General features: G+C 39.6%; 1 protein-coding gene across 1 annotated transcript in view; it reads left to right on the forward strand.

The window, feature by feature from the left end:
* Window positions 1-13,796, forward strand: part of PGM5 (phosphoglucomutase 5) — a 222,957-nt gene that overhangs the window by 54,571 nt on the left and 154,590 nt on the right. Inside the window, exons 3-6 of the mRNA XM_062207064.1 lie at window positions 1,604-1,750; window positions 6,113-6,238; window positions 11,085-11,275; window positions 11,860-12,014. Coding sequence (XP_062063048.1) covers window positions 1,604-1,750; window positions 6,113-6,238; window positions 11,085-11,275; window positions 11,860-12,014 — 619 coding nt within the window. The remainder of the gene's footprint in view (window positions 1-1,603; window positions 1,751-6,112; window positions 6,239-11,084; window positions 11,276-11,859; window positions 12,015-13,796) is intronic.

Below are 13,796 nucleotides of genomic sequence, written 5' to 3' on the forward strand. Positions count from 1 at the left end.
CTTTCAGAGATTGATTTCGTAGAGACAGCAATGGTTCAGGTCTGACTGTGGCAGGCAGTGATTAAAGTAAAATGAGAAGTCCATGCAGTGGAGGATGTCAGGGAGCTTAGGAGTTGGCAGGAGTGCAGATGTCATTTATGAACTCTGATATGCACCACAAGGGTGGTTGAGAGGCTCCATAGACGTTTCTGTGGTGTGCTGGTATTAAAACTCAGATAGAGACTTCATAAAGAATGATAGATACAGCCACAGAACACCATGTGGTGCGTAGAGCATCAGGGATTGTAGGAGGATGCTTATGCATTCTCAGATTTGGCCAGCATAGAAAATGGAAAAACTAAAGAAGAGCACTTATTTATGTGAAGGGTAAAAAAAGGATAAAAATTGAAAGAGAAGGGCTATGTGGATTTCTTTGAAGTCTTCTTTTTTCTGTACATTAAGAAAAGAAAATAGTAAAATGTACTAGACTGCTTTCTGTCTGACTGGATTGGGGTTATTGCTGTACCTTTTTTGAAAAAATATTTAAAAATACTTATTTATTTGAAAGGCAGAGTGACATAGAGGGAGAGACAGAAATAGAAAGATCTTTCATGTACTGGTTTATTCCCCAAATGGTCCCAGTGACTGGAACTGGGCCAGGCTGAAGCCTGGAGCCTGGAACTCCATCCTAGTCTCCCATGTGGACAGCAGCACCCTTAGGCCGGCGCCATGGCCTAACAGGCTAATCCTCCGCCTTGTGGCGCTGGCACACCGGGTTCTAGTCCCCGTTGGGGCACCGGATTCTGTCCCGGTTGCTCCTTTTCCAGTCCAGCTCTCTGCTGTGGCCCGGAAGTGCTTGGGCCCTGCACCCGCATGGTAGACCAGGAGAAGCACCTGGCTCCTGGCTTCGGATCAGCAGGATGCGCTGGCCGCAGCAGCCATTGGAGGGTGAACCAACGGCAAAAAGGAAGACCCTTCTCTCTGTCTCTCTCTCTCACTGTCCACTCTGCCTGTCAAAAAAAAAAAAAAAAGATTAAAAGTCTGTCTCAACTTAATTGTCAACTTTTTCTCCTGAGGAAATTCAGAAGATAATTTAAGTTAAACCTTATTTAGAAAACTTGGGAGTGACTAGAGAGCATGAGTTGGAGACAGTAATTAATTTACCCTGTTAAGCTCACATATCAGTTAGGGAGCAGAGGTGGAAGAAGAGATCATATTTTCTTCCTGCATGTGCACTGGGGAAGCTGCAGTTTAAGTCTGGAATCCCTCACTTCTGTCAGATGCATATCCTGTTTGTGTCTCATATCCTGAATAAAACTGATTACATAATTGGGTCTCCCTGGCAGGTGTGAAACTATTTTTAGAGACGATGTATCATTGCTTACAAGGTAAAGGAAAAAAAAAAGTGGGGGTTTATTAGTCTACACAGAGCAGGTGAGGCTGACAAGATTTCCTTTATGGTAAATGAATGTAGCACGAGAAATATCAAGGCTAATTGAACTGTAAATCATTGCTTGTTGTCCAGAGAGTAAATTAATCTGTTTTGCCTGAAGAAGGATGGTAACATTTCTCCAGTTATAATTCTAAGACCTTAAGAAATTGTCTTTTGTTGTTCAAATTTTAGGTCCTGCACCAGATGTTGTCTCAGACAAAATCTATCAGATCAGCAAGACAATTGAGGAGTATGCCATATGTCCTGATCTTCGAATTGACCTATCCCGCCTAGGAAGACAGGAATTTGACCTGGAGAACAAATTCAAACCATTTAGAGGTAATAGAGAGATTGAATTTTGAAGCCATCGGAACAGCGCGGTGCGCCGGCCGCAGTGCGCTACCGCGGCGGCCATTGGAGGGTGAACCAACGGCAAAAGGAAGACCTTTCTCTCTGTCTCTCTCTCACTGTCCACTCTGCCTGTCAAAAATTAAAAAAAAAAAAAAAGAAGTCAGAATAACTGTGGATGGGGGTGACTGTGGTTTTTGCAGGGGAGTACACTCAAGAAAATTACTGAATTATGAATTACAGGACTGAGTACATATATGTATATATAAATATATGTGTGTATATCACTATCTATCTATCTAGATTATTGAAACAACATGGTTTGGAGAGAAAGGAGAGAAGCCGATGTATTCAGAGCTAGAATCTTCCAAAAACTGATTTCCAAACTCTCTTTCATTTCTGACATTGGATAAGACTCATGAATCCTGTGGAGCTTTCCAGGAGTAGGCTGTGAATTGCCTTAACTTGTCTTTGATTTTATGAGCAATGAAGATGAAGATGCTAGATTGTCTTAGATAGTTAGGAAGAAACCTAACCTGCCAATGGACTTATTAAATTTCTCATGGAGGGTAGGGCTTTCTCTTACCAGGCAGACCATGAAGCTCAGCTTAGTGTAATGTACATTTATTTCTCACTTGTTGTATACCAGGTTAAGAATGGGATTCAGTAAGTGCCAAATATATTTAGATACATGGTTCAAGAATTAAAGAACAGAACTGAAATTTGCTAAAAATATATTCTGGGGTGAATACAACTTGTCGGCTACTCAGAGTACAAATTTTTGTTTTGTAGATTGATTTTGAAGCATACAGCAATGTGTTAATATCATTTATTTGCACATTATTTTTCTCCCTCTACTATATTCTACTATTTTCTTAAAGGCATACAAGTAACAGTAGAACTAACCAACATGTTTTATTCTTTGTGGCCCTCTAAGTACTTCAATAAAGTTTCTATTAAGATGATATACTTACATTACATGTAATATAACTTAGCAAAAAAGATGAAATACCTGGTTTCATGAATTATTTGGAGACAGAACCCTAAAATGGACTGTGCAGGGGTCAGAGTTTGGGTCAGTGCTACCAAATGTTTCTTGAAAAGTTTTGAGTTGATTGTTTGCTGAGCCAGTGTGTTGAAAGCCTTATGATACTCACTGATGGTAGCAATGCCTGCTTTTTTGTTAATCTGGTTGGGAGTCTGCATACACTCATACATGCGTACACATGGAATTTCTAGATGACTGAAGGCAAAGGATATGTTGTGTTTAACCAATAGATGTTTTAAAAATATTATCTCTTTTTATTTTGAGAGGCAGAGAAAAAGACCGAAAGAGAGAGAGAGAGAGAGAGAGAGAGAGAGAGAGAGAGAAAGAGAAAGAGAGGGAGGGAGTAGGGTAGAGAGTTCTGCCATCCATTGGTTCACTCTCCATTTACCTTCAGCATCTGGGATTGGGTCAGACTGAAGCCAAGAACCAGAAACCCAATCCAGGTGAAAGAGACTCAAGTACCTGAGCCATCACCTGCTTCTTCCCAGGGTATACATTAGCAGGAAGCTGCAATCAGAGCTCAGACTTGAATTCAGGCTCCATTATGGGGTGTGGCCATCCCAAGCAACATTTTTTTTTTTTTAAAGATTAACTTATTTATTTGAAAGGCAGAGTTATACACACACACACATGCACATGCACACACACAGATCTCTCTCTCTTTTTTTTTTTTTTAAGATTTACTTATTTTTTTGAAAGGCAGAGTTACAGAGAGGTAGAGGCAGAGAGAAAGAGAGGTCTTCCATCTGCTGGTTCACTCCACAAATGGCTGCAATGGCTGGAGCGGGGTCTGTCTGAAGCCAGGAGCCTTTTCTGGGTATCCCATGCGGGTGCAGGCGCCCAAGCACTTGGGCCATCTTCTGCTGGTTTCCCAGGCCTTTAGCAGGAATCTGGATCAGAAGTGGAGCAGCCAGGAGTCTAACCAGTGCTCATATGCTATACCAACACTGCAGGTGGCAGCTTTACCCACTATGCCACAGCGCTGGCCCCTCAAGAAACATTTAACTGCTGTGCCAAACATCTCCCCTTAACCAGTAAGATTTAAATATGCTTGGAAGGACTGGGCTATATGAGAAAAATCAGGTGTCGCTATTAGGAGGTAGTTACCTTTATGTATGTATTTTTGGTATCTATAATTTTTCTGGTTGTCCAGGAGAGTCAAACCTTTGCTGAGCTCAGATTCAGGGTCATTGCTGTAGCCACAATGTTAATTGGATGAATTTTCTAAAAACCCTACCATTTTCTGGGTGGCTCCTGAGAAGAATTTGGGAGATAATTGTTTGGGTTACTTTATGTGTTATATTCTTGCTGTTTTATGTGTTGAGCAAGGCTTAAGTTAAATGGAAACAAATAATTTCTTGGCATTTCACCTTAAATAAATGTCAAGAGCATGAACTATTTGATGGGGACAATCAGTTTTCATAACTCTTCCTTGCTTTCCTGTTTTCTATATTTCTGCTATGTGTTTTCTGTTGTATATACAAATGCATTTAGGCAAGTGGTTCAACAATTGAAAAACCAGAATGGAATTAACAAAAGTATTATCTTACATCTTTGAGTGACTAAAACTTACAAAGTGTGTAGCACATAACCTCTTATTTTAAAGATTGATTTTTGATTAATATGGAAAATACACCTAACAAAATGTGTATAGCATACATTTATTGCCTTAACATTTCTTCAGTTTATAATTCATATGAAGTAATTTTGGATTATTTTGTGGAGTAGCATCTCCTCATAGGAAAAGATGATTTAAAACTGTACATGCTATTTCAAAAGTAATTTTATTATATTTGGTCACACACACACTGCATTGATTTAAATGGAAGGAAGCTATTTCTGGATGTGTGCTTGATCAGATGAAGGGATAGTTTTATGTCACATATTTAAATCTTTTTTTAAAAACTTTTATTTAGTAAATATAAATTTCCAAAGTACAGTTTATGGATTACAATGGCTCCCCCCCCCATAACTTCCCTCCCACTCACACCCCTCCCATCTCCTGCTCCCTCTCCCATTCCATTCACATCAAGATTCATTTTCAATTACCTTTATATACAGAAGATCGATTTAGTATATATTAAGTAAAGATTTCATCAGTTTGCACCCACACAGAAACACAAAGTGTAAAATACTGTTTCAGTACTAGTTATAGCATTACTTCACATTAGATAACACATTAAGGACAGATCCCACATGAGGAGTAAGTACACAGTGACTCCTGTTGTTGATTTAACAATTTGACACTCTTGTTTATGGCGTCAGTAATCTCCCTAGGCTCTAGTCATGAGCTGCCAAGGCTATGGAAGCCTTTTGAATTCGCCAACTTCAATCTTATTCAGACAAGGTCATAGTCAAAGTGGAGGTTCTCTCCTCCCTTCAGAGAAAGGTACATATTTAAATCTTATACATTAAATATTGCACCTAGATTTGTTCAAAATTTTGAAAGTGAGTTGGGGATACCTTTTGTGCAAGTTAAAAAATTTAAGGAACCCAAAGAAGCACTTGAAAACTTGAAAATAATATATATGTTTCAAAATGTAAGTTATATGTAAAAGTAGGGATTTTGGAGAAATTATAGTGCCTAAAGAGTCAAATATTTACTAGTTTTAGGAAAAGTACTTTCTGAACATTAATTATGCCCTGATTGCTCAGCATGAAAAATACATTATATTCTTGGTTTTTTGTATGTCATGTAAATCAAAAAGATGTTGTTTGTATTCCTGTTCATTGAATTGTGCCAGATACATTCATTCATATTGAATAAGGATTTGTTGATGTTTGACCTTCACTGGGAATTTGGGTACTGACTGAGCATGAAAGATATTTCATGAAAACTCAGGAATACATCCTTTATCACCAAGTCTGGCATTTGGACATAGGGGTCACTGTTTGATTGGTCTTATACCAGCTGAGTCTTTGGTTGGCCCCCACAAGAAAGGCAACTGGATATGGCAAACATTGAGATATGTACATTTTTTGGGAGGGAGGTGATAGAAAGAAGGTGGGAGCAGGGGTAACAAGACATGTTTTTATTTAAATTTACTCTTTTGGTTGATTTGTAACTTGCAAAGAATTTATAACTTGATAATATTTAGACATGATATTACATTATTTATAATTAAAAGTAATGTGATCTTATATTTACACATTTTATAGTCATCTGAAAAGTTGATTGTGCCTTGATTTGTGATTGTTTCCACAAATGGACACTCTTTATGTGAAGTGTAAGACTGTGACGGGGTTTTGAGATCAGAGTTTTATAGGTGCAGTCATGGCTATCTCCCTTTGCTCCATGTCCTTAGTGGAGATCGTGGATCCCGTGGACATCTATCTCAACCTCCTTCGAACCATCTTTGACTTTAATGCCATCAAAAGTCTACTGACTGGGCCCAGCCAACTGAAGATCCGTGTTGATGCAATGCATGGAGGTGAGCTCATGGTTTTCTGCAAACTGGTGGCCAAGACATATTAAAAAGGCATTTATGCATGTTGGGTTTTGAGATTATGTAAAATTTACATAAAAATTTACATATCAGAGAAAAGAAAAGTTGAACAGATAAGTTTAAGACTACGCTTATTAGAATGTGGTGTGGATAGAGTAAAACTGTAGTTAATTGTTTGTTTTACTTTTTGATCCCAGTACATGCCTTGGTTTAAACAGCTAAAAAGTTCAGCTCTATCCCTAACGTTTCCTTTTCCTCAGTTCCCAACTTCCCAGAGAATGTATTTTAAATTATTTTAGCTGTTTATTTTGATATTTATTTCCCTGTCACTAAATACTGTGAATATGCATACAACTCCTTGTTGGTTCTGCAGTGTGAGAACTTTTTTTCCCCATCCTTTCACTTTCAGACTGCATGCATCTTTGTTGGTGAGATGTGTTTCTTGTAGGCAGCAAATAGATTTTTTTTTAATCTGTGTTTTTTAACTGGAAAGTTAAGGCCATTTACATTCAAGGTGACTATTGATAAGTAACAAAAAAACCTTTGCCCTGCCATTTTTTCAATACATATTTCTATTTTTTACTTTGGATTTCCTTTGTACTTTTACTGGAAGCTTTCCTTCCTTTACCTTATTCCATAGTGATGCCTATGTTTCTGTGTTTTTGTGTGCAGCGAATCCTTAAGCATCTTCTGCAGGGTTGGACAGGTGATAGCAAATTCTTTCCATTTCTGTTTGTCATGGAAGGTCTTTATTTCACCTTCATTCATAAATGAGAGCTTTGCGGGATATAATATTCTGGGTTGACAGTTTTTTTCTCTTAATACTTAGAGTATATCTCACCATTCTCTCCTAGCCTGTCAGGTATCTGATGAGAAGTTTGCTGTGAGTCTAATTGGAGATCTTCTGAAAGTAATCTGGCATATCTCTCATGCACATTTTAGAATCTTTTATTTATGTTCTACTGTGGAGAGTTTGACTACAGTGTGTCGTGGTGAAGATCTTCTCTGGTCATGTCTATTATGAGTTCTTTGTGCTTCCTGTACTTGGATACCCCTTTCTTTCTCCAAATTGGGGAAATTCTGTTATTATTTCACTAAAAAGGCCTTCTAATCTTTTTTCTCTTTCCATGCCTTCAGGAACTCCTAGAACCCATATGTTGGGTCATTTGATGGTGTCCTGTAGATTCCTAACATTGTTTTTTAGTTTTCTAATTACTTCTTCTTGTCTTTGGTCTGACTGTAATTTCCTGTGCTTTGTCTTCTATGTCAGATATTCTTTTTTTCTCCTTCACCAATTCTGTTGTTAAAGCTCTCCACTGTATTCTGTATTTTTTATTTGTTCTATTGAATTATTCATTTCCATGATTTCATTTTTTTTTTGTCTTTAAGATATCAATTTCGTGGGAGAAATTTTCTTTCATGTCATGTAGATTTCATTAGTTTGTGCATTTGCTTCTGATGACTTGTAAGTAATCCTATGATCAATTTTTTGAATTCCATTTCTGGTGTTTCTTCAGTCTCATTGTCTTCACAATCTAGTATTGAGGTGTTGTGTTCTTTTGGGAGTATCATCTTGTCTTCCTTATTTTTTTTAAAAGATTTATATATTTATTATTTAAAAGAGTTACACAGAGCTAGAAGGAGAGACAGAGAGAGAGCGGTCTTCCATCTGCTGGTTCACTCCACAAATGGCCACAATGGCTAGAGCTGTGCCCGTCTGAAGCCAGGAGCCAGGAGCCTCTTCCTGGTCTCCCACGTGGGTACAGGGGTCCAAGGGCTTGGGTCATCTTCTACTGTTTTCCCAGGCTGCAGCAGAGAGCTGGATTGGAAGTGGAGCAGCTGGGTCTCGAACCAGCACCCATATGGGATGCTGGCACTGCAGATGGCAGCTTTACCCACCATGTCACAGCACTGGCCCCATCTTCCTTATTCATATTTCTTGGATTAGTGTGTTTGTTATTCAGTATTTGTGTAGATACTCCTTGGTTTCTTCTTTGATTTTTCACTCTGGCTGCTTTTATCTTTTGACTATGTCTGATTGGATTAGTGGAGTGTCTGCTTTCAGGGAATACCTAGAAGCGTTTGGTAGGACTGACCAGGGAGCTCTGTTCAGTGCTCCAGTGTGAAGGGTGTGTCTGAGGTGATACATCCAGGTTTGGTGTGGTAAGTCTCCTTTTTTTTTTTTTTTATCAGAGGGAATGTTTCTTCTTGTCTGTTTGCATAGACTCAGCTGAGCTCCTCTCCTCGAAGGAGACTAGTGCCTGAGTGCTAGCCCCAGTGAGTTTGTTATTCATCTGCTCTGCCACAAGGACCATACAAACGATCTGTGTAGTCCTCAGTATAAGCTCAGATTCTTCAGCAGTGTGCCCCCAGCCAGGTAACCAGGGAGTCCTGATTATGTGGAGCCTCCCGCAGTGACTGCCCACTATCCCAGTCACACCCTGAATCGTCCCACACAGCCTCAGTATTTTCACAATCCCAGCACACAAGCTTCCCACAGTCACGAGCACCCATCCCCCAGTCTGTTCTCCCCACCAGACTCAGGAGTCTCCACTTGTCTGGTTGCTGGGCTCACATATGAGCTGGCACAGCTATTATATCCAAAATGGCACCTGCTGTCTGTCAGCTTGTTACAGGATGCCTTTGCAGGATGATTGGGGAAAGAAAAAACTTGCTCCCCCCTTTATTTTTTCTCCTCTAGCTTGGCAGATTAACTATCCCCCATGGGGCTCCAAGTTGGATTCCCTCTAGACTCTTCCTGCAGATTTTTCGCCAGTGGCTTAGGCTTTTGCAATCTGGTCTCACCTTGCTCTCTAATGCTGGTGTAGAGGCTCGTGGCTGGTGGGGTCCTAAGTTGTGCATGTCATTGCCTTCCATGTAGGTCTACTGTGTTCTTTCAATTTACATAGTTTCCTCTTCTGTTTTCTCCCTAACTCTTCCCTGAGACTGCACTCTTTCTACTTTTTAAGAACTGTCTTTTCCTAGACTTGAGCAGCAAGCTCCCTCCCTATTCCACTGTCTTAATCCACTCTAGCAATGGTTTTTGATATCCATTCATGGTATTGCATGAATCAGTAGCTATTCCTTATTATTGCTGAGTAGTATTCCACTGTACTGCTGTATCAATTTGTTTATCCACCCATTGGTTAATGGAAATTAGTTTTTTCTTTGTTGTCTTTGGCTATTACAAGTAAAGCTGCTGCAAAAATTCATAATATGTCTCTGTAGAAACATATGTTTTCACTTGGATAAATACCTAGGAGAGGAATGCTGAGTCATATAAATCTATATTTAACCATACTTACATAAGAAATTGCCTAGCTGTTTTCCAGAGTAGCTGTTCCATCTACACCAACAGAAGTGTGTAAGGGCCATGCGTGATATTGTCAGTCTTGTCAATTTTAGCCATTCTACTTTATCTTGTTACTCTTGATTAGGACATTACTGAGGTGTGTTTTAAAAGTATTTTTCTCTCTGTAATTTATGTTTCTTCTAGGTTTTTCTTTACTGTTTGCTTTTGTCTCATGCTAAGAGCATTTCTCAGAATTTCAGTGTCACTTGGCTGGCTGGTTTGTTTAAGAGTGAGGCATTGGAAAATCTACTGGTAGCCCCAGAGCCCTTTGAGGGTCTTACCCTCCATGGGCATCAGCAGCGTTGCAGGGTTTGAGCCTCATTGCCTGGCTTGTGCTGTATTTCCACCTCTGAATCAGTTGTGCTGGCTGGGGAATGGAGGACACTGGTTGGGTGGACCTGGGTCACCTCCTTAGCCTGGAAGAAAGTGGTATTTAGCCACACCAAGCTACATGAACTGAGATAGAGAGGAGAGCAGTTTTCCAAGGGAAACCCACGGTACTACTAGTAGAAGCAGGAAAAATAGATTCCTGGCAGGCAGGATCAAAAGGGATTCACCATTTGAGGGCTGTGTTGTACTGGTGGGATATAAATGGAAAGCAGTACTCGGAATATATCAGCAGACAGGATACTGTGCTAGTTCCCACATGCTCCTCGTGTTCTGCCACAGGCTCTTGTTCTGTTGATTGTAGTGATCCTTCCAGCTGAACAGTTTTCTCACTCCCTACCTCTCAGATTTAAATTCTACCTTCTAGTCTTCCCCAAAAGTGATGCTTCCCTCTTCAGATCTTACCTAAGCCATTGCATCTAGTTAGTTTATAATATTTATTTCATATTGTGTGGTGAATGGTACCTCTCTTTTTGTCTTATAACTACAGTCACTCATCTGTGGATTTGACTCATCCTACAGCTAGATTTAGAGTCTAGTAGTGTTGGAAGTGTGTCTTTATGTCCCTTCAGTATGATCCCTTCCATTTCTGATGTAAGATTCCCATACTAGGCTCTTGATAAATGTTCATTGCACTAGAAGACACTGCTCCTCAACATTCATTTGTTAAATACACTGAGTTTTATGTACTTCAGTTGTTTACAGTGCTTAATTACATACTTGGGAGAGTTCAAATAGTTGCAGAGGCAAAGACCATCTCAAGAGACCTTAGTGCTTTTGCATATGTTTAGATAAAGATTTTAATACATGAAAAGCAATAATGAGTCATTAATACATGGTTGATTTCTTTTCTGGCAACATTTAGAAAAGGTCTGTGAGCAAGATTTCTTATAACTGGCTTATGACTAACAATAACTGGTACATAGAAGCTGCTCAATAAATAGTAATTGAAGTGAATATTATGTTATATCTTAAAATATGAAGAATTTTTTTACCTTCCAAGCTGTATGATAGTTGTTGTTCTAACCAGAACGACATGTTCTAGGGGCAGGGTTCTGCAAATATTTCACATGGCTGTGTATCTTGTTTTAGTTATGGGACCGTACGTGAGAAAAGTTTTGTGTGACGAGCTAGGGGCTCCAGCCAATTCTGCAATAAACTGTGTTCCCCTGGAAGACTTTGGAGGGCAGCATCCTGACCCAAACCTGACCTATGCAACAACACTTTTGGAAGCCATGAAAGGAGGAGAATATGGATTTGGAGCTGCGTTTGATGCTGACGGGGTATGTAGGAAAGTTTTCTACCTGCTGACCCTTTTACCAAGCATCAGAAACCAGAACATTAATGAACACATCTGGAGCTAACATGTATGGGACATGTGGGCCCTGACTAGCTCTGCATCTGCTCTTTTGCTTAATGGCTAGATATTGCAGTTAAATAGCCATTACTTTCTTAGTTCCAGATTAGCATTGTGTTATAAAAGAGGTGGTTTCCTTAAAAAAAAAAAAGTGAAGCGATAAATCTTTATTTACAGCTGGTTTTGTTGAAAGCATCATGCTAAGGAACCAGCAGTAACTTCTGTTCTCCATATGTTTGGGAGAAAACAGCCAAGTGTATAGAGGCTACTGAAGCATGAGCTGGGCATCCACATTTCAGCAGGTGAACACATTCCTAGTTGTGTTGAGGTTCTGGGCCCTTGACGTGGAGAGATTTGAAAGAAGGTTTCCTGTGTTCTTTTTGGCCTCAATCAAGTTACTTTTGTCTGTTTACTTGTAAGATGGCAGTGAAATGGCTTGTATGGTTGTGGAGATGGGGTGCTAGCAGCAGAAGGTTCTGACTGAAAAGTTTTACACATTGCTTCCTACAGGACCGTTACATGATCCTAGGCCAGAATGGCTTCTTTGTGAGTCCTTCTGACTCTCTGGCTGTCATCGCCGCCAACCTCTCTTGCATTCCATATTTCCGTCAGATTGGGGTCCGAGGGTTTGGGAGGAGTATGCCAACAAGCACTGCCCTGGACAGGTAAGCAAGGATGTTATTCTGAAAAATGTGTGGTTGACTTCTGTTGTCAGTGTTCCTTTTGTTGGTACCTGACACTCATTCTCTCGTACTCCACTGGGAACGCGTTGAAAGCATGGGGACTTGGAAACATAGAAGAGCGTACTGGACTCTGCCATGGAGAGTCAGGTGGCCTGAGCCTGATTCTTTGTTCTGTCAATTATTAGCTGTGGGAACCAGGAGACTTGTTCCGTTTCTGTGCCTCAGTTTTCTTATCTATGAAATGGGAATACATCATCCTGACATGGAAAGTTCTGAGTGTGAATGAAGTGATTTGTATAAAACAGAGCACTGTGTATGTAGTACACACTTCATAAATACTTAGTGACGGGGCTGGTGCTATGGCATAGCAGGTTACAGTCCTGGCCTGCAGTGTCAGCATCCTGTATGGGCACCAGTTCAAGTCCCAGCTGCTCCACTTCCCTTTCATCTCTCTGCTAATGGCCTAGGAAAGCAGCAGAAGATGGCCTAAGTTCTTGGGCCCTTTCACCCACATGAGAGACTTAGAAGTCCTGGCTTCTGGCTTTGGATTGGCTCAGCTCTGGCTATTGCAGCAATTGGGGAGTGAACCAGTGGATGGAAAATATCCTCTCCTCTTCTCTCCTCTCCTCCCCACTCTCTCCTCCCCTCCCCTCATCTCTGTCTCTCCCCTTATCTCTCTGTCTCTATCTCTCTCCCCCTCTCTGTAACTCTGCCTTTCAAATAAATAAATAAATATTTAAAAATAAATACTTAATGAAGTCTCCGAAATCTGAAAGGGCATACAAGTGAGGTGGAAAGAGCATGGGTTTTTGAGATTGTTTTATATTATGTTCAAGTGATTGCTTGTACCCTTTTTAGCCATATAAAAATAGAAATGATTATAGGTTTCTTGTGAGGATGAAATAGGAAGTGCATGGAAAATGCCCGATAGATTTACTTAGCGCTCAAGCAGTGGTAGGTTTCTTTCTCCTTGTCCTATTCATCCCTGCCATCTTTTACCTTGTCTTATCAAATAGTGAATTTCAGAGTCTACTATTTCAAACAGTATAATATTATTGTAGAAGCCATATATGTGCATATGGCAAGTGAGAAGAAAGTGTAAGCATCGTCCCCCCTCCCCTGAGTCACCTGTATTAATAGATAATGTAATCCCTGACTGGACTTCTTTCAGTACTTATCTGTTATATATATTTAAATGAAATCTGTGCTATGATATAAAAAATATAAGAAAGTATATGTTTCTTATCACCTGATTTTTCTTATCTACCCACAATCTATAATTTTCTATTAATATATTTTAAAATAGTTTGTTTTTTCACATTCTATAATATTTTATTAGTTTTTAATGTATTCAGTGTGGTTCATAGATACAAGTCAAAAAATATAATGATATTCCCTTACCCCCTCCATTCTTTCCCCTTTCTCCCTTCTCTCTCTCTTTGCTTCTTTTTCAGTTTTTGAGATAGCGTATTTCTAATTTACATTAAAGTCAAGGACTTAATGCTCCGCCAAATAAATCACTTTTCAGCAAAGTGAAAAGTAAAAAGAGCCTAGTTTAGTGGAAATACAGGCAAGGGCTATAAACAATAATCAAATGGAAAGATGACCATTTCACCCATGCATAGTAAATTTTAAAGTTATCACAGATCATTGAAACTATAGTATTATAACATTCTTTTTTTAAAGATTTACTTATTTATTGAAAGGCAGTCACAGAGAGGCAGAGAGAGAGAGAGATTTCCTCTCTGCTGGTTCACTCCCCAA

This window comes from Lepus europaeus, chromosome 12 (assembly GCF_033115175.1).
Source record: "Lepus europaeus isolate LE1 chromosome 12, mLepTim1.pri, whole genome shotgun sequence".
Classification (NCBI taxonomy): Eukaryota; Metazoa; Chordata; class Mammalia; order Lagomorpha; family Leporidae; genus Lepus; species Lepus europaeus.